This window comes from Chiloscyllium plagiosum, chromosome 4, assembly GCF_004010195.1.
Source record: "Chiloscyllium plagiosum isolate BGI_BamShark_2017 chromosome 4, ASM401019v2, whole genome shotgun sequence".
Taxonomy (NCBI): domain Eukaryota; kingdom Metazoa; phylum Chordata; class Chondrichthyes; order Orectolobiformes; family Hemiscylliidae; genus Chiloscyllium; species Chiloscyllium plagiosum.
This window is the reverse complement of record NC_057713.1, coordinates 101052057-101073921: the sequence shown is the minus strand read 5'-3', so window position 1 is coordinate 101073921 and position 21865 is coordinate 101052057. Positions and strand designations below refer to the sequence as shown.

At 41.1% G+C, this 21865-nt stretch overlaps 1 protein-coding gene across 1 annotated transcript in view; it reads right to left on the bottom strand.

Moving 5' to 3' along the window:
• pkhd1l1.1 (PKHD1 like 1, tandem duplicate 1) overlaps positions 1-21865 on the bottom strand; it is a 237775-nt gene that overhangs the window by 99239 nt on the left and 116671 nt on the right. Inside the window, exons 42-49 of the mRNA XM_043689364.1 lie at positions 20540-20714; positions 17927-18083; positions 17096-17252; positions 14432-14511; positions 13289-13418; positions 10160-10289; positions 7374-7615; positions 6583-6719 (exon numbers count right to left, since the gene is read on the bottom strand). Of these exons, the coding sequence (XP_043545299.1) occupies positions 6583-6719; positions 7374-7615; positions 10160-10289; positions 13289-13418; positions 14432-14511; positions 17096-17252; positions 17927-18083; positions 20540-20714 (1208 nt within the window). The remainder of the gene's footprint in view (positions 1-6582; positions 6720-7373; positions 7616-10159; positions 10290-13288; positions 13419-14431; positions 14512-17095; positions 17253-17926; positions 18084-20539; positions 20715-21865) is intronic.

The following is a 21865-nucleotide window of genomic DNA, read 5'->3' as shown; positions in this document are numbered from 1 at the left end:
GATTAGATGTAATGAGTAGTGTGTAGGGTGCCAGATTGCAAAGTGGCAAAGGGGGCCAAGTAAATAATAGAGTATTTAGGGTAGGTCAGGGTGGATGTAAAAAGAAATCAGGTCAGAGAGGTTGGACGAAGGCGGGTATTGGTTCTCAGGGTATTGTTATGGATCAGATCAAATCCCCTCAAAACATATCAAAGAGATAACCTAGACCCTAACTTATATCTTATACAAAGGCAAGTGCAAGGTGCTACGTTTCAGATGTGATATGATTAGTCAAACTACTAGCCTTTAAACAAAACACACTTTATTTGTATACCACAGTTAAACTATAAACAAAAAAAGAATTAGCATAAAATAAAGTTTAAAATTCTATTAATAAAAATAATATTTTTTTTAACTAGCACTCATCAATTGCTCCAATATAGCAGCATCCCATAAACACACACTTGAAACAGGCAAATTCAACAAAACAGATTTCCCTCACTTACTCTCTCCTCCAGTCCAGGAGAAAGGAACACTGACAGAATTAATCTAAAGCAGAGAGAGAAATCATGTTTGTTATGACATCAGAGAGAGAGAGAGAGAGAGAGCTGTATCTAGCAGCTTCACCTCCAAAAGCCCAACTTCAACAACTGAAAGCAAAAACTAAAACCTTGGGTCTGTGTGAGCGTGACTCCAAGCATTCATGCTTCTTTGTCTGGAGAGCACATGTGGCAATAATGGAATCAGTAATAAGAAGCTAACACCGAAAGAATTGCAGATGCTGGAAATGTGAAATAAAAACAGGAATTACTGAAAAATTGCAGCAAGTCTGGCAGCATCTATGGAGACAAATCACAATTAACATTTCAGGTCTAGTGACCCATCTTCAGAACTGATGGTAAATCCAGCCAGCATCACATATATCTCTGTGATGTTTAATGTTCCCCGATAGCTGTTATCGCCACATTCTGAGGTCACACTCAGTGCCACGCATGACCATATGCACTCTCTCTCTCTCTCTCTCCCTCTCTCTCTCTCTCTCTCTCTCTTTCTCTCTTTCTCTCCCTATCAACACTCCCTGATTCTGGCTCTTTGCTGCCCTGTCTCCAAGTTCCACTTCATCCTCTAAGTCATTTGACATTCTAATAAACGATTTCTTTTCCTTTCAGGTATTAAGAAATACAAGATGCAACAATTCAGAGATACCCAATGCCCCTCTGGAACCTTTCTACCCTATCCTACCCTATGACTGCATCCCTTTCTCAAACCCATCTCATGTCATGTATTTACTAACCCGTCTAAACTTCTGCTTTTCGATCTGAACATTCTGTATGCAGCCAAGGTCTTAGATTTATCTTCCGGAGTCCCACCTTAACGAATTTCAGGCATGACTTGACATTGAACTCTTCTTCTCTCACCTCCATGCCCATTTCTTTGGACAAGTGTCCTCTTCCCATTCCACGGGGCCTTTCACCCACCTTCAGCACCCTTCCTCCACCTGAACCCTTCCTCTGGCCTTTACCCAGCACTTGACCTGTTTATTGAGAACTGTTGATGTAACATTAGTCACCTCAATTTCTTTGCCCTCCCTACCCATTCCAAACTATCTCTTTCTGAACTGACTGCATTGCACGCTCTCAGATCCAACCCTGACTTTGTAATTAAGCCTGCCAACAAGGGTGGTGCTGTTGTTGCCTGATGAACTGACCTTTACTTTGCAGAGGCTGAGCTCCAGCTCTCAGATGCCTCTTTCTATCTCCCCTTGAACCATGACCCTGCTGAGGAACATCATGCCGTTGTGTCCACAATGCTCACTAACTTAATTTCACCTGATCTCCTGCACTCTTCCGCCTCCAAGCTCATTGTCTCCCAACTCCACACATCCCGCTCCTACCTCCTTCCCAAAATCCACAAACAGGACTGCCTCGGCAGACCCATTGTTTCTGTCTGCTCGTGACCCACTAAATTCATCTCTTCTTAGCTCCACTTGAATCTTTTCTCCCCCAGTCCAGCCCTTTTCACTTTCATCCACAATTCCTCTGACCCTCTGCTTCAATTTCAGAATTTCCCGTTTGTGGGCTCTAGTGACTCTTCTTTACCATCGATGTGAAATCCCTTTACACGTCCATCCCCTTTCAGGATAGTCTCAGGGCTCCCTGCTTCTTCCTGGAAAAAGGCCTTAACTGTCCCCACCAATGAGCGTCCTCCTCCTCCTGGCTGAGCTTGTCCTCACCCAGAATAATTTCTCTTTTAACTCCTCTCATTTTATTCAGGTTAGAGGGGTGGCCCTGGTTATGCCTCTCTCTTTGTGGGGTATGTGAAACATTCCTTGTTCTTAACCTACACCAGATCCTACCCACAATTCTTTCTTCATCTGAGATAGGTCTGCCCGGACAATCCTGCTTGTTGATATTGGGAATTTATATCTATGACATAATTGGTGCTGTTTCCTTTTCTCAATCAAAATTAGAAAAGTTTATCTATTTTGCTTCTAACTTCCACCAGCTCTCACCTTCATCTCATCAATCGCTGACTCCTTCCTTCCTTGACATCGCTGTTTCCACTTCCGGGGACAGGCTGGTCACCAATACCCACTATGAACCAAGCAACTCCCACAGTTACCTTGACAATACATCCTCACACCGCACTTTCTGTAAAGACTCTAATCTATTCGCCCAGATCCTCTGCCTCTGTTGCATCTATTCTGAAGATGCTAATTTCGATAAGGGGGCTTCCAAAATGTGCACCCTCTTCTTCAACTGAGGATTCCCCAGCACCTAAGTTGACAAGGTCCTCACTTTGTCTCTTCCCCCACAGAGCGACAGGGTCATCCTTAGCTTCACCTACAAACCCACCAGCATCCACATCCAGAAGAACATCAGCTGCCATTTCCATGACCTCCAGTGGGATGCTGCCTCTCCTGTCAGCCTTCCACAAAGACTGTTCCTTCCAGGACACCCTGGTCCAATTATCCTCCATGTACCCATAGCATCACAGCACCCTTCCCTGCAATTGCAGAAGATGTAACACCTGCCCGTTTATTTCCTCTCTCCTCACCATCCAAGGCAGTAAACTCACCTTCCAGGGGATGCAATGCTATACCCACATTCACTCAATTAAGTCTACTGTATTCACTGCTCACAATTGTTTCCTCTACATTGGGAAATGAAGCTAAGACTGGGTGACCACATTGCAGACACCTGCATTCTGTCCATAAAAAAGGCCCTTAGCTTCCAGTTGCTTCCCAGTTCAATATATCACCATGTTTTCTGGCCAATAACTCCACCTCAGGCTTGCTGCAATGCTCCAGTGGAGGAAAAGCACATCATTTTCTGCTTGGCAACCTTGCTGTCATCTGGACTTAATATCGAGTTCAACAATCTTAGAGCTTGAGCCCCACTCCCCATGCTTTCCCCCCTCCCACACACCAGGCTTTATCGTCAATTGGTTGCCACCACACAGTAACCACTGTCAGTCACTAATAATCCCCACTAGCAGTGATTCATTCCTCCAGATTGACTTTAACTACCCCTTGTTTGTCCAAATGTTTTTCTCTCTCTTTGGGCTCTATCTTCACCAGTCTTTTACTCTCCCCCCACCTCCCACCTCATCTTCTGTATAAAAGCCATCCTTTTCCTAGCTGCCATCAGTTCTGAAGAAGGGTCACTGGTCACGAAACATTAACTCTGATTTCTCTCCACAGATACCGCTAGACCTGCTTGGATTTTCCAGTAATTTCTGTTTTTGTTTCAAGAATGAGGCGGCTTCATTAAAGTCTTGTTAAAGTGTTTTTAAATTTAAATGTATGCCTGAGTGTTGTTCTTTGCTGTGATATTGATAAAGAACACGACTGAGGTAAATAGAGATATTTAAGATTGTGTCATTATATTTCCTGGAACTGATATGTCTACACTTTGAGGACTAGGGGTCATTTGATTGGATACATGACGGCAGGTCTGTCAGTGTGAATGAAAAATTTTGAAGCCTATGCTGACAGCTGTGTTTGTTCCTGGACGGGGCTTTGGTATTGCAGAAAGCTCAGTGATGGGCCTCGTCGCTGCACATTGCTGGTTCTTTGGTGATGGAGACTTTCAAGATGTTGCCTGATAGAATAGTAAAGATGCATTATGAATGAGGAGTGAAAGGTTTGAAGGACTATAATGTGGTGATGCCAAAACATAGCTTCAAAGCATAAGAGGTGTCTTGACAGAAACTGACAGTACTCTGTCAGATTTTGGTGAGAGCTTTCATTTGGTTTGATTTATTATCGTCACGTGTACCTAAGGACAGTGAAAAGTTTTGTTTTGCATGCAGAACAGTAGATCATAACCACGATCATGGGTGGATCACAGCAAGGAATGCAAAGTTATGGTTGCAAAGAAGCAAGATCAACATGAAATTTGAGAGTTCCATTCAGAAGTCTAATAACAGCAAGGAAGAAACTATTCTTGAACCTTATGGTTTGTGTGTTTAAGCTTTTCATATCTTTTGGCTGATGGAAGAGGTCAGAAGAGATTATGATGATGTTGGCTGCCTTTCTGTGGCAATGAGAAGTGCAGGTAAAGTCAATGGATGGAAGACTGGCTTGTGTGATGGTCTGGGCTGTCTAGACAACTTTTGGTAGTTTCTTACAGTGCTGGGCAGAGCAATTGCCATCCCAAGCAGTGATGCATCCAGAAAGAATGTTTTCTATGGCGAATCTGTAAAAGTTGGTGAAGATCCTTATGGACATGTTGAATTTCCTTGATAAGAGTGAATTTGGTAAAACGGTGGATTTGGAAAGGCTGTCTCCATTTGTCAGAAAATCTAGAACAAGGAGTAGCTATTTAAAATCAGGAGTGGCCAATTCAACACAGAGGTAAGCAGAAATGTCTTCTCCAAGTAGGTCCTGAGTCTTTTAAACTCTCTTCCTCAGACAGTCATGGGGGCAGAGTCCTCCAATCTTTTTAACACAGAAGTAAAGAAAAGAGGTTATTGATAAGGGGGTGATGAAAAGCCATCAGAGTTAGTCAGGAATGTAGAGTAATTAGTTCAGCCATAATCGGAGTGAATGGCACAGCAATCTCGTGGGAAAAATGACGTTCTCCTGCTCCTAATTTATTTTCGCATACGCAAAACCTGTTTAAAAGTCGCACAGTTCTTCAGTGTGTTCAATGCTAAAAATGTGTGGCTTGGCTTCCCCTAAGGCAAAAGTGAAGACTGCAGATGCTGGAGATCAGAGTCTAGATTAGAGTGGTGCTGGAAAAGCACAGCAGGTCAGGTAGCATCCGAGGAGCAGAGGTCCTATATCTCCAAACAAAAAATACTGGAGATCACACTGGGTCAGGCAGCATCCATGGAGAGAGAGCCCAAGTTAACGTTTCGAGTCTAGGTAACTCCTCATCAGAGCTCCAGCATTTTATGTTTTCAGTATAGATTCCAGCATCTGCAGTAACTTGCTGCTACTCCACGGACTCTGCTGGGTTAAAGGTATGCTGCACATTCTGAGGCCTTTCCAGCATTGGACATTGGACTCAGAACCGTGGGAAACAGACCTTGGGTTAAAAAGTAGCCACAATGGTCAATGCGATGGTTCTTGGCAGAGTCAGGCCGATATGATGCACTGAACCTAGCTAATACTCAGAAGTTAAAAATATAATTCAGTAAATTAGAGAAATAATGGTTTGTTAAATTTGTTTCCAAAATTTATTATTGCATTTTTGTAAGGGAAGAAGTCTAATCTCCAAATCCAAGCAGAAAGATCATATACATGATTTTGATCGTTAAGGAAGGGATGTCATGAATGATAGCTGATTGTGAGTTTGCAACTATTTTAATTAGATGTGAAACTGAAAGCAAGGTTCTGTATTACATTGGGGTTTCCGAGCATACCGCACGTAATAGCTTTAGAACCACTAAGAAGTCATCTCCATTAAAGATTCATTAAATCTTTGTTAAAAATAAACTTGTAACTGTGTGTTGTTCTTTTAGGCTGAGATGTGAGAATAATGAACAAATTTAGTTTAAAAAGTGGAATTAATAAATCCCTGCATAAAAAACAAAACACCCTACAAAAAACTCAAACAGTTTCTTCTCTGTTCCTATACACTGCTATGTATTAAGTAACTACTGAATGAATCCTTTATTTGGTCTACAAATGGAAAGCAAAATGTATTAAGTAGAAGTACCTATCATACCTCATCACAGCCAGCTCACCTAAAATCTTGCCAGTCATGAACTGTCTCTAAGATGCACAAATACTGACAACCTGCAACTTTCACTCTCAAAGGATGAATTCATGAGATAAAGTTGAAATTGTTTTCCATTTAATGTACAATATAAAACATGTGTTATGTGAATATGAAATGTTGGCAATTTGTCAATGTGACTATGGAACATGCCCATCATTTACAAGAGAGCAGCAAGAATTTCAAAGATCTTCATTAATTCGCTTTCTTCCAAATTTCCATTTTTCTCCAAGATCACTTTTGTAACTCTTGTTTTGCCACTTCTGTGTCTCTACCTGTCTCTCTTGCTCTCTCTATATCACTTATATTTTCAGCAGGCTAAAGCAACCCCACAAACCCATGCAGCAAAACCAAGGTATTGGGGAGAAGAAGTTACCTCAACATATTCAATTCTCCCCACTACAAGATCCTTGCTGGGTTGTGGATTGTGGAACATGATGCAGCCCCCAAACTGGTCACTCCCAATTTCTTCACCAAAACGTCCCTGGAAACAAGTCTGTGTGGCAAATTCACCTAGAGGCAAAGGAAATTGCAGCTGTAAAATTAAGATCTTTAATTGGAAACCTGTGCATGTTTATGTGCTAATTGCAGTTAGTTTCATTTGAACACCTTTTTCAATTCCAATTAACCCTTGGATAAGGTAACTCTTAAACAGGTCAGTACTTGTTACCCATTTCTATTTGCCCCTGATAAGGTGGTGGACAGCTGCCTTGAATGAATTGAAGGGAAGTACACAATGTTGTTAAGGGAGTAGCTCTATGGATTCCTAATAACTGAAAATGGATGGAGTCATGCGATTGGTGAAAATGGTGAAGGGGGATTGTAGCTGCATTCACCACTTCCTCAGGAAGTTCATTCCAAACATGAACCACCCTTTGTGTAAAGGGGATACAGTCTGACCCAGATCAGATATACACCTGAGTAGGATGGTGAATGGGGAAATAGGTTGAGTGGTCGTCGGCTGTGAACAGGAGGAAGATAGGATGAAAGGATCTGGTACGAGGTGATGATACAGGAGATGCAGATGTTTCTAATGGTCAAGCCACGCTTCATCACATTTGGCTTAAGAAGCTTTGTGTGAATTAATTTATAGTCCCTCCTGTCAATGTACATTAAAACAGCTTTATGAATTTGGATAACCAATGGCTAATGAACGGTTAACCTTACCTATGTCAAACCCCACAGGACATGCTTCGATTCGATCATTCCACTCAACTTGATTTGAGCCTCGAACAACAATATTACGGGTCAGTAAACCCACTTCTGCTCTGGCTTCAAACACAACGCCGTCAGGCAGGGGGATTGATACCCCCAGGTGCTGATACATGAGTGGCTCAGTTAGGTACAGGATCCGCCCATCATCTGAGACAGCCTCTATAATCCTAACCTCATTTTCTCTCTGGCTGTGTCTGCAAAGTTAAAAAAAAAATTGAAAGACTGAAGAAGACATGCGAGGCAATTTTTTTTACACAAAAGGTGGTTCAGTGTTTGGAATGAACTTCATGAAGAAGTGTTGGATGTAACTGTAACTACAGCATTTAAAGGACATTTGGATGGATACATGAATAGGAAAGGTTTGGAGGGATATGTGCCAGGAATAAGCAGGTGGGACTGGTTTAGTTTGGGATTATGTTCGGCATGGACTGGTTGGACCGAAGGGTGTGTTTCCATGCTGTATGACCCTATAAGAGCCCAAAGAGTTAGAATGCCTAAGACAATGGACAGGAAAGGAATGGAATTAATTATATTTTCACTGTACCAGCATAAAAGATGATGATATAAAAGATGTAATGTAAAGAAGAGTTTACATAGATTAAATAAAGCAAAAATGTTTTCAATTATTTTGACAAACAAAACAACAGATTTAATGTGACTGCAAAACAACATGGAGGCAACACGAAGAAACCTTTTCTATACACAAGGTGTTCTGGCCTGCAATATGCTACTTGAAAAATTCAATATGCAATAACTTTCAGAAGATCATTGAAGGTTCAGGAAGGAAAAATTGCTGGGATATGGAGTCAGAGAAGATTAACTGGATTGTCCTTAGAAAGATCTCATACAGGTTGAATGAGCCAAATGACCACCATCTATGATCATGATAATTTAACCTCATGTAACAAATTTGAATTTAATATAATTTAGGAACAGAAGCTGCTCTGTTGTCAGGATATGTTGAAAGTCTGAAAAAATGTATTTCTATACCACCTTTCACAACTTCAGGTCATCCAGGAACTAAATATACAAGGTTTACAGGACAAATAGGAAAAATGGTGGGGGATGGAGTAGCCTTACTGATTAGGAACAAGATTACTGCAGTGATGAGGGAGGATATAATAAGGGGAAAGTGTTCAGTGGAGACTGTGTGGGTGGCAGTAAGGAACAGTGTAAAAGATGGTGTGTACGGACCCTCAGGTGGCAGCTCTGAAGTGCTAGTTTGTAGAAATATCGAAATTGGACAAGTGGGTAACAAAGCCAGAGCAGTATTAATGAAGTGTACTGACTGTTACAATGCATGAAATATGGCAGCTAATTTGACCTCAGGAAGCTGGTACAAACTTCGATGAAGTAAGTGGATTATCTCATGACCCACTTGGGAAAGTGCATTTTCGAACCCCACTTCTCCCAGGTTGTCACAAAAGTTAAATATTTATCCAACTTACTCAAAGTTCACTATTTTCCGATCTGATGAACTCAGATAAACAGTTTTCTGTACTTAACAATAAACTTTTATTTATTATAAAGAAATCAGTTCTAACCGCAGCAAACAAAACCATAAATGGTCAACATGACTTGGAGGTGCTAGTGTTGGACTGGGGTGAACAGAGTTAAAAATTACACAACACCAGGTTATAGTCCAACAGGTTTATTTGGAAGCGCTAATTTTCGGAGCGCATGTCCTTCATCAGGGGGTCAACATATAAGTATATATGGGGAAACGTAGTTCAATAGCGTCAGTCCATAGGATGTGATAAGATGTTGTCTGTGATGTTTTCCAAGACCTTCTGTTCTCCAATCTCCTTGTTTCCAGATTCTTTTAATCCTTTGCTGAAGTCACAGGGTGGTTGCCATACTAATTGTACAGTCTTTCAGTCACTGGTTAGAAGCAACATCTTATAGCTAACAGTGGGACAGACTAGCTAGCTATTGTGCAGGTTTTGGTTATTTTATTGGACAGAGAGAGAGTGAGCGAGCGTGCAAGAGCAAGTGACAGCAAGAGTGTAGAGACAGAGATGTTTGGAAGTTTCTGCTTCTGTTATTTCACACACTCTCCATTCATCTGCTCAGGAACCATCAGAGATTTGTTATCATACTTATTTCTCCTGGCCTCCATTACTGCTCCTGATTGCTGATTTTTTTTAATAACCTGTTTCTGGGTGAAGCTTGCTCTGCCCACATCAATAGTATCATGGCATTTTAGAGACCTTCCCAAGTCACTCCTCCTAACTCCCATAAAGCGCTTGAAAAAAACAACAGTGTAAACATTACTCACAATGTGTTCCAGTGACTTGTTTTTAAAAGGTGCACTAACACCTTGCACGGTCTTTTGGTTAAAACAGTTCTTCTCCCATTTTAGTTTCCAAATCAAGGAAAGAAACATAAAAAGACATGGCCTTTATGATAATTTGTATTAGACGCTGGTTGAGAGATAAATGTTTGCCCAAGTTCCAGGGAGAACTCCCTTATATTTCTTTAAAGTAGGGCCCTGGCATTTTTTCTATCCACTTGACAAGGCAGAGGCAACCTTGAATTAAGAACTCATGATAAAGTTAGCACTTCTGATGGTGGAACATGCCCTAGACACTTGACTAATATGCCAACCTAGATTTTAAGGTTAAGTTTTTCCTTTGGGGACCTATAAAACTCAGATTTAGAAGAAAGAGTATGACCCTCTGAAAAATGACAGACAAAAGTAAATTCATACAACTTAAACCCAGGTGTTCCAGAAATACCTGTCACCGGTTGATGCAATGACGATCTTATCCCCTGGTTTCCATGTCACAGCTTTTTGTAAAATGAGATTGGCGGAGCCTGCTTTGGCAGTCTGAGCTAAATGAGTCCAAACTACAGGAACAGGAAGGCCTAAGCAGGAGAGAATAACAGCTCCTTGTCAAAATAAAAATAAAATACAAATGCAACAAAGTTCCATTCTTTCTAATTATTTAATTGGAAGCTTGCAACATGCAGAAAGAAAGAGCAATTTGCATTTCTGTAGCATCTTTCTAAACTCAGGCTGCTCCAAATGCTTTATAGCCAATTAAGTACTTTTAGCTGCTTTTATAAATCAAGGAATGTGGCAACCAATTTGCACACAGCAAGATACCAGAAAAGAAATGTAATTTTGTTCAGATAATCTGTTTTTTTTTCAGTGGATGTAATCAAATTAACATAAAAAAAAAGAGCTGAAAATGTGTTGCTGGAAAAGCGTAGCAGGTCAGGCAGCAGTCAAGGAACGGAGAATCGACGTTTCGGGCATAAGCTCTTCATTTTCAGCTCTGATCTCCAGCATCTGCAGCCCTCACTTTCTCATAAAAAAAAAGAAGACAATTGGGCAGCACGATGACTTAGTGGGTAGCACTGCTGTCTCACAGCACTAGGGACCCGGGTCCGAGTTTGATTCCAGCCTCAGGTGACTATCTGTGTGGAGTTTGCTCATTCTCCCCAAGTCTGCGTGGGTTTCCTCTGCTCCGACAATCCAAATCCACAGATGTGCAGGTTAGGTGAACTGGCCATGCTAAATTGTCCATTGTGTTCAGGTATGTGTAGGTTAGGTGCATTAGTTAGGGATAAATGTAGAGTAGTAGGTGAATAGGTCTGGGTGAGTTACTCTTTGGAGCGTCGGTGTGGACTTGTAGGGCTGAATGGCCTGTTACCTCGCTGTAGGGATTCTATGATGACTCAAACCTGCCTCCATTTCATGCCTTGGATGTGATGATCTTGATTTTGTCTTACTTTTTGTTTGGTATCTTCAAAATGGCACTGATTGCGTAGAACATTGTGTGCTACTGTTTTACTGTACCCATGTATTCTCAAATTAATACGTAAGATGAACTAATTGGTTTAATAAAATCTGAACTACCTTGAAATCTTATGTTCATTAATCTGCACATTCAAAGACTGATTGTCAAATGAATCTTCATTTATACTGAGACAGTAAGCTGCTTTGTAAGTTGTATATCTCATTGAAACATGAGTGATTGGCTGGGGTAGACGAACGTGGTACTTAATAAACACCACAGCTGAAGTTACACACTGTAATTGGAGACAAGCAATACAGCTCTTAATGAATCTTTTGTCTGAATATAAATCTTATATTGTGTTGATGAGAGCACAGACTACAAGTAGAATGAACAAACTGACCAAAGCACCATGGTACAAAGTGTTACTCAAATGGGGAGGAAAAATAGGAATATGATAGGAATAGGGGACAGCACAGTTAGAGGAAGAATACTGCTATCTACAGCAAAGCCAGAGTTCTGAAAGATGTGTTGCCTACCTGGTGCCAAAGTTCAGGATATCACTTTGTGCTAGAGAGCAACTTGGGATAGGAGCGTGGGTAAGAATCCAGTTATCAAGGTCCAGGTAGGAAGCAACAACATAGGTAGCATTGGGAAACAGATAATGAGGGATTAATTGCAATTAGGTGCTAAATTTAAAAAAGAAGCAGAATCACAAAGGTATTAACTCCAGATTCTTGCCTGAGTTACATGTAAATTGACTGCAGGTAAATAAGATTACAGAGGTAAATGTGTGACTAGATTAGTGTGAGAAAAATGGGCTCTGATTCATGCGGCACTGATACCAGTACTGGGGAAAGAAAGAACTGTTCTACTGGGGGCCAGGCTTCATTTGTAGCATGCTGGGACTAGTGCCCTGGTAAACTGTGTAAATAGGGGCTATTGATAGGGTCTTCAGGTAATTAATGGGATGGGGTGGGATGGGGTGGGGTGGAACTGGAGAGGGAATTGGTTCATGATAAAGGTGTTGACAGCACAAGAAGAATGAAGTGAATATGACTTTAAAGCTATCACAGAGATGGGATTGCATGGTGACTAAGACCATTAACCCATATTCAAGTTTATTCAACATACTAGAAGAACTGGCAAAAAGGAAAAGGAGATGGGGTAGCTTTATTAATAAAATATACTATCAGTACAATAAAAGAAATAAAGCAAAGAACAGTGGGTGGTGGAAATCTGAAAACAAACAGAACTTGCTGGACATGGGCAGCCAGTAATTGAGAAGTCAAATGGAATTTTAACTTTTTTGAAATGGGTCAGGGTTTAAAAACAGGGAAGTCTTGTTAAAACTGTACAGGGTGTTAGTGAGGCTGCACCTTGGCTATGAAGGCAATTCAAAAGAGATTTAATGGAGCTGATGCCTGGGATGAAGGTCAGTTAAAAGAATGTGGGGTTATCTTATTGAAATACATAAGGCTCTGAGGGAACTCGACAAGTTAGATTTGAGAAGATGTTTCCATTAGTGCGGGAATCTCAAAGTAGGAGGCAAAGTTTCAGAAAAGGGTGAAATAAAGTCACCATTGTCTGAGAGGACCATAGGGCTTCTCGCATTAGAGAGAAACAATTGATGGTGGTTTAATCTGATGATCACCACACCTGAGGAGGTGTTTGGGGTGTTGGGGGGGGCGGGTGGTGGGGTGGTGTGTGGAAGAGGTTGAGAAGAAGATTTGTTCAGGGTAACTTCAGCCAATGAAGGAATAACAGCACACTCATTTAAAATTAGATGTGAAGGACTTTCTTCTCCTAGATGATAATGAATGTCTGGAATTCTGTACCCCAGAGAGTTGTGGAGGCTCGCCCACTGGAAATATTTCAAGAGGTGGTAGATAGATTTTTGAAGTAATTGGGGAGCTGAAGTCAATGAGGAGCTGGAATGAAAGAGAAGTTGAAGCCTGGGGAAGATCACCCATGACCTTGCTGAATAGTGGGGCAAGTTTGAAGGGCCAAATGGTCTAGTTATGCTTGTATTTATGTTCTTAAAAATGCTACATAAATGCAAATTTTTGTCTTTTTATAAGTGGCATTTACTCTGGAAACTTCAGCTTGCACTCAAAGACTTACCATGCAGGTCCAGGGTTCCCTCTCGAACAGCCAGTGTCTTGGCTCCATACAGGGGCAATTCCTTTGCCCGGAGGTGACCATGCAGTGTGATTATTGCCTTGTGCTTGAATGGGGCAGACTCTGTTCCAATCTGGGAAATGGTTGAAAGCTAGTTTAATCAGCAAGAACTTTCAATATCCTTTTCTATAAAAGCAAATTATAACCCTCAGTGTCCATCCTGTTATGAAACACCCAGAAAATGGGATTTGTTTCTTTTTCCTCTGTGCTGGAATTGCAAATGATCATTCCCAGCTTTTGATGGGGGGAGTGAAGGTGAGGGTTATTGTTGAGGGCTGTATGGGGCATTCATGGCTCTGAGTCTCAGAACGTTTAGCTTGTGATTGGAACAGACATAGAATCAGCAGTTGCTGCCTTTGATTCGTAGTCAAGTGGGGTCTGTGAATGTGGATCTGATCCTGGAAATGATGCACCTGAGATTCAGATCCTTAACATCCCTTTGTCTCTGGCCAGAAACATGCAGCAAAAACTTCAGTCACTTCCTTAACAAAAGTGCATCTGTATTGTACCCACATCAGATAGGTAGGGTTGAAATCTTCTGAACCTCTTACAATTGTGTGTATAGGTACAAAGTCAGGGGTAACTGACAATTGGGGAACATTAGCTAAGGGCTATGGCTTCTGGAGTCTGTTTGGAAGAAGGGAGCTGAAACTAAAGCATCAGCTGACCAAGAAGAGAGTCCAGACAAAACAGAGGCCAGAGAATGATGCATGTTTTCATCCCACTGTGTTCCTCTGCAGCTAATGTGGCAAAGAGTACCATTTCCAGAGTGGGACTCCTGAGCACGTGTTTAACCCCTATGGCACAAACCATCACCAGGTGAGATAGAAGGCTGACATGACTCTCATGCTGCATACAGCTCCTTCATCAATGAGGAATTGTAGAATCTACAACTCAAGAGCAGGCCATCAGTTCCTTCTCCACCCTCTTTCTTCATATCTTGTTGTTTCTCTTTTCCAATTACTTGTTCACATTTTCTTTAAATGATGTATGGTAAGTTTACCCAAAGCCACTGATTTATCTCCTCAATTATACCCAGAAACAATCTTCTAAAATTTGATCCATACAGTCTTAATGTGTTGTTACCTGGAACACTCCTCCATCTGTGATGAGAATGTTTTCTGCTTGAAGCTCAATGTCGGCTTCATCGAACACAAGGGTTCCACCTGTGGACAGACGGAATGTTGTTTGCTGTCTAACATTGACTGTGCTTACAGGAAATGCTGGAGAAATTCAACAGGTCTGGCAGTCTCTGTAGAGAGAGAAAGCTAAGGATTTGTGTTCAATCTGACTGTTCTGAGGAAGTGAAGAAATATAGAAATGTGAATATTTGGTTTGGGGTTGGAATAAAAATAGAAAAGTTTGGGACAGGGTAGAGGATCAGAAAAAATAAATGACAAGGCTGTCAAGGAACAAAAACGCAAGATTGGCTATGATCATATTGAATGAATAGCAAGCTCAAGGGGTTGAATTGCCCACCCCCGCTCCTGCGAGTTCTGATGTTCCTAAAGGTTAAAAGTGTCATTCCCTTTATCTTTTGTTCCATAACAGTTTGTCATTTTCAGAGCTATTGGGAAAAAGCAGTAGTGCAGCTGAAGCGGATTAGCTCTTAGACATAGCTGGCATACACATGATGGGCCAAATGACCTAGTTCAGTAATGCAATGATTCCAGAATGAAGGATATAAGGAAGAATATGCTTGAGCCATTTTCTTCAGATTTGACTGGATAAGGTCTCTAAGATCATTAAGGGTAAGCATCAAGATTTTCCGCATGTTGGGAAGACTAAACTGGGGTTCATCCAGAAAAAAGATAGTCATTCATAAATCCAAATGGGAATTCATGAAAAACTTATTTATCCAGAGAATGCTGAAAGTAAGGAACTGGTGATCATAGGATGTGGTGAAAATGAATAGTGTTGATACATTTTATATGTAGCCAGATAAACACAAGATTGAAATGAATGGAGAGTGGGAGGAGGTTTGTATGGAGCATAAAATCCTGCACAGAGTAGCTGAGCTCAATAGTCTGTTTCTGATCTGTCGTGTCAATGTAATTTCTAGCTCTGTGCTTTACATGGGAAACATCAGGTATACCAGGTTGTTCAGTGAGGTAAAGGAGAAAATAACAGGGCACATGTATAAAATGGTAAAAAAATGATGGGGTAGCCAGGAAGAAACATTTTCCCTTAGTAGAGGAATCAATGACTTGTGCACAGATTTAAGGTAATGGGTAGGAGGTTTTGAGGAGATGTGAAGAAGAGCATTTTCACCCAGAGGGTGGTAGGAATGTAGAACCTACTCCCTGTAAGAATGGTACAGGCTGAAAGCCTTAGAACATTTAAAAAGTATTTAGCTATGCATTTGCAATGTCAAGGTCGAGAGTGTAATGCTGGAAAAGCACAGCAGGTCAGGCAGCTTCAGAGGAACAGGAGAATCAACGATTCGGGCATACGCACTTCATCAGGAACTTTGTTGTAAGTCATATGCCCGAATCGTCGATTCTCCTGCTCCTCAGATGCTGCCTCTTTTCCAGCATCACACTCTCGACTCTGATCTCAACATCTGAAGTTCTCACTTTCTCTACTTGTGAAGTGTGGGTATACAAGGCCATGGGTCAAGTGCCAGAAAATGGGATTAGGTGGTTGTTTGTGATTGGTGTGGACACAATAGACTGAAGGACATTTATTGCTGCTGTAGATGTCTTTGACTCTATGATTAGCTTCCGCTCTGTACAGCACATATCATTGCAGCCATTCTTGGGGGTACAAATCCCCTCTCCAGTGTTATCACATCCTTCCTATAATACGGATTCCAGAACTGCATGCAGTTCTCCAGCTGTAGCCTAACAAATGTTTTATACATGTTCCTGCTCTAAAGCAAAGGACTAATGCTTTGTTTCATCACCACATGCTACAGGTGCAGAGTGGAGAGTAAGGTTAGAGCCCTACCTTCTCTCACACACAGTTTCCTGTGACTAGTAACACAAGGCAAGCTTACAATCACACGTTTGAAGCCAGGATGAGCAGGAGCTCTCTGGCTCCATCCTCCACCTGCCTGCCAATCCTCTCTCTCCGATATCCTGTAGACAACTGTTAATGAGGTACAGGTTCAACATTCACTCTCAAAAAATGTTAAGCTGTCTGAGGTGACAACACAGATGCTGGCAATGTACATGAAAAATGTACATGGTTAAACCTCTAGCTCCAGAGATTTGTCAAAACATATTAATTAAAAGATCCACATGGACATTGGCTTCACTTCAAGGCTGAAAGCCTGCTTTAATGTCTTCTGCATTTCCCCTTATACACATCCCATACTTTATGTGGAGTCCTTCCTACATTTCCATTTGGTAGAATTCAGTACTAAACAGAAGATATTTAAGGGCTGTTATAAATAAAATCAACCGTTTCATTTATAACAGAACACTATATCTGTTTTTAACAACCAATCCCATGAGCCAATTATCTGCAGCTGTCTTCTGGATGGCTGTGGGTTCTTCGAGTTTGGACTGCTCATTACTCTTTCTATATAGGACCTTCACAAATGGAAGAGAATGGAGACTCCAATCCTATTGAAATAATGGGCCAAATGGCCTTTTTTTGTCGTGTAACCATTTCATTAACTCGAAGTGTAAAGGTAAGCCTAATGTGCTAATGCACGGTGTAGCACAGTCTTTCTCAGTATCAGACCTTGCTCCCTGGGCCGTGCAGTGATACTCTGATTCCTTAATGAGGTTTTAGTGTAATTACCTTGAATGACAAGCATCTTCAGGACAGGGGTACTTTGGTCCAGGAGTATAGTCTGCCCTCTGGTGATAACGACAAGTGAGCCTGCCTCAGGAGGTGTGTCACCTCCCCATGTGTAACGTGAGGACCAGACATCAATGTAGTTGAAATCTGCATTGTCCTGAAACAAAGAACATTCTGGTTGAATACAGACAGTTTTATTGACCTTTACTGTTTCCCAAAACTTAGATATATCTTTTTCAAGGTCACTTCAATCTGTCCATCTTTTTCAGACACAGGTTATGAATAGGGACGTTGCCTGTTCCTATAGGCATCTGACCCCTCATCTTGACAGGTTTACTCAAAATAAAATGTAATTGTCATATAAATAGAGGAATCTCTTTGTCCATCACTTTCATCCTTAGCATTGCCCATACATTTTCATAGGGACAGGGTTGCCAATTCTGTAGTCAAAAGAAATGTGAAAATAAACACTTGGCTCTTCCAGTTGTTCTGATTTCACTAGAGAATGGTAACTTTGTACACTTTTTCCTATACTCTTGTACTTAAGTACATGTGATAATAAAGCCTAATTCTAATTCTAATGTCAGCCATGCCAAGTCATTAAACCTCAATGTGGCGAGACTCCAGAACAATTCTGGACAGCTGGCATTTCAAATCCCAGTTTGGCGACAGACTCACCCTTTGCCAACAATTGATCCCAAGTTCAGAGTTGAGTCCAGAATTTAGAAAGGTATTACTTCCTTGTATCAAACTAATATCTCAACTTCCGATCCCCATCACTTTGACCCCACTAGTCCAGATCTCAAGCCTTGGGAACACACGTTCTCTTACCAGCTTGGCAATGCCATTTCCCCGTACGTTCACGATAACTTTAGTTTGTTGAGATGGAAAATGTGCGCTGGTAACACACACAATGTTGGTTTCATTCACAGACTGTATCTCACAGGGAGTTTCAGCTATGATGACATTGTTCTCACTTATGTCTGAACTGAGAGGATAAACAGGAAATTGTTAAAGAATTGAATCTTCTGGCAAGTGACATTCATCCTTTCTATATCAGAGTTACACTGACATTAGGTATTTGACATTGTATACAGATAACATACATTAAAACAGCTTTCCCAATTTTACTAATTTTGTTTTCATTCATGTAGTTTGAATGCATGCATTTTAAGATTTATTCAAGATCGTTCCAGTGCAAATGGATTTTTTAAACCATCTGTCTTGATTACAACAACAAAAAAAGGACTAGTGGAATTAGGAATTCCACAGATATTACATCAATATGAAATAGTTTTGCTTTGGGTCCAAACCACCTGTGCAAGCATAGGAACAGTGGAATTGTCAGAGAAAAATAGACCAGGTTTATCTTGGATGTAGGTTTGTTCGCTGAGCTGGAAGGTTCATTTTCGGACGTTTCGTCACCATACTAGATAACATCTTCAGGGAGCCTCCGGATGAAGCACTGCTGGTGTTTCCTGCTTTCTATTTATGTGTTGGGTTTCTTTGGGTTGGTGATGCCATTTCCTGTGGTGACATCATTTCCTATGGTGATGTCTTTCCTATTCTTTTTCTCAGGGGGTGGTAAATGGGATCCAAGTAAATATGTTTATTGATAGAGTTCTGGTTGCAATGCCATGCTTCTAGGAATTCTCGTGTATGTCTCTGTAGCTACCAGGATAAATGAACATCAACTAGCCACAAAACGACATGACCCTCTCTTACTAGTATCCTTACATACAGAAAAGGACACCACTTTGACTGGGACAACACATCCTTCCTAGGTCAAGCCAAACAGGGACATGCATGAGAATTCTTAGAAGCATGGCATTCCAACCGGAAAATGAACCTTCCAGCTCAGCTAGCATACCTACATCCAGAACGTCAACCTGAGCTACAAATCTTCTCAAAACTCGCTTGGTTTATCTTCTCCCAACCAGGTAATGATAAGTAATTAATCTCCATTAATGAGTTTATGACACATCCAGATATGAGGTGAGGAAATCTCCAGTTTTGGGAACTATACGTCCAAAATCACAGAATTGCCAGACCTAAGCTATAATCACGGTATGTCATGTCTCAAATAATGTACATTGTGTACAGAGAAAACTTTTCCACACTTAATTTTATTGCCTTTGTTCATTAACAGAATGGGAGGGTCACCCAGAAAGGCCAACGTTTGTAGTCCTTGAGTAGAATGGATTTTTTATGTCATTCGAAGATTGCAACATTACTGAGAGTCTGGAGTCACATGTTGGCCACTGCAGGTAAGGACAGCAGGTTTCCCTCCATAAAGAATATTAGTGGACTCTTGGATTTTACTACAAACACTGATTGTGATCATGGTCATAACTGCAGCTACCATGCAGATTTATCAATTAAATTTAAATTAAAACATTTGCTGTGGTGAGATTTGAATCTCTTCCCAGATCCACTTGGATTATTAGTCTAGTGACATTACCACTATACCACCATCTCCTACTTTGTAACCTACTACTGAATTCTCACTGACATCTTAAATTAAACCTGTAGGTGGAAGATAGTTGTTCGCTTGTTTGGAGAGTGACATGCCTGGCCGTATAACTCTGATCTGTGATCTTACATCATTCTACATCGGGAACTTGAAGGAGATGTAATGCTATATATGAGTAATTAGTCTGACAATACACACACTGTAGTAACAAGTAGCAAGTTAGAAATGCCTCATAGTAAGGAATCAATGAGTTTTGGGAGGTGTGCTTGAGACATGCTGACCCTCAAGTTAAACTCACCACCACTCGTCTCTGTCTAATGAGAGAGCAGCCGTCTGATCTTCTGGGACTATCGTGACTTTACTCAAAACTACACCATGGTGCTGTCACTTCTGCAAGGCCTGTTCTGTCAATGGGACAGAACATTTGCAGGTATAGGGATGTCTGCAGCATTATTTGTCAGGTGACAATTTATTGAGTATGACTATATCAAGCTTTTGTTGTGGAACAGCTCTCCCTATTTTTGCACATCCTCATATTTTTGAGAAGGAGGACTTTGCAGAGGCTGTGTTTGCTGTTTTTGTTTCCTGTGCCTACATCATTGTTGGATGGTCTTTCACTCCCTTAACTCGGGTTTTGTGGCAGTTTGATAGAACTGAGGGAAGTTAAGCTGTGGGCCTGGAATCACAGATCAGACCAAGTAAGTTAGCAGAAGTGTTTTTGTGACAGATGACAATGCTCATCATTTGGTTAGCTTTTAATTCCAGATATTGATTGAATATAAATGTCATTACCTGTAATGGTGGGTTCTGAACCCATGTACTTGGGTGTCAGCCTGGGGTTATGGATTACCAGTCCACTGACATTACCCCTGCATTTTCACTCCATGCTTATGAGCATTTAATATAAAAATCTGTTTTAGTAATAATTGGTAGTAGAAGTTACTGCGAGTGTGATGAAGATCTTCACTCACCTGAAACCTGACCCTGTAATGGTCAGCTTGGTGCCTCCCCCAGTTCCTCCTCTCCTGGGGTTAATGGTTGTAATTACGGGGGTCAAAGCTGATAGGTAGGTGAAGCCATTGGACACTTTGCTTGAATCATTACCGTTTACAACAACCACGTCACACGCCAGCTCAGGGTCAGTACCTGCGCAAGGAAGTGTTAAAAATGGATAAATTCACAAGTTTCCAAGGCAGCAACTGATGGTAACTCTTAAGACACATTTTCTTTTAAAAATGTATTTGGCTGATCTCCACAATACGATTGGAGGTTTGTTTGGATATTTGGGACCAGGATTTGAAACAGTGAGATTCAAAGTCCCAGAATATGCTCCCATTGTGAGGTTTAGTTTAAGGAAATGCCAACAAATTAAATTCATTCAACCATAAGAGGGATGGAAATCAAGGGACTGAATGTTCTCACATTCTTAACAGCTGTGTGGGGATGAAGCTTGTTCCTCATGGAATACTGGCACATAAAGGAAGAACCTGCACTGATGCAGCACTTTTCATGATCTCAGGGTGCCCCAAAATGTTCCGCAGCCAGTCACGTAGCTTGACATGTTGTAATGTTGGAAATGTAACAGTCAATTTACACACAGTGAACTCTCACAAACCACAAGCTGATAATGAACAGAAAATGTGCTGCTGTAGTGTTGAGTGAGGGAGATATCCCCTGCTGTTTTTAAAATCCGCCCTACTACCCCTTAAGAACTTTGTGTTCCTGTAATTCTGGCCACTTGCATATTTTTTATTTTAAAAAGCCGTTATTAAGAGGAGTCATACTGAACTCAAAAAATTAATCCTTTCTTTCTCCACAGATGCTGCCAGACTTACTGAGTTTCTCCAACATTCCGTGTTTGTTTCAGATTTCCAGCAGTTGCAATATTTTGCTTTGATCTCATCTTCATATCTCCTCCCAAACTAGGGTTGCTATCATCGAGATCATTCTCTGACCATCAGCCACGAGCAATGAGGGGAAAATCATTCAAAATATTGGGCTGAACCTGATCATTTTGTGACAAACTGTGAGTTGCATCAAATTTGGTGAGATGATTCATGCTGTAAGGCCCAATAGATTCTTTTGCCGTATCCCACCAAACCCACCACATTAATTGACATTTGAGCCCTCGCTGTGGGAACCACAACTGATTTCCATCATATCTACCACGTCATTCTTGAAGCAACTCATCATGCACAGAGACCCCAGAATTCATCGGCATCTCTAGCTTTAGCACCATATTTAAAATCCTATTTTTTTGGCACCCACACAAGAAATGGCAGTCCAGAGTTGCTCTG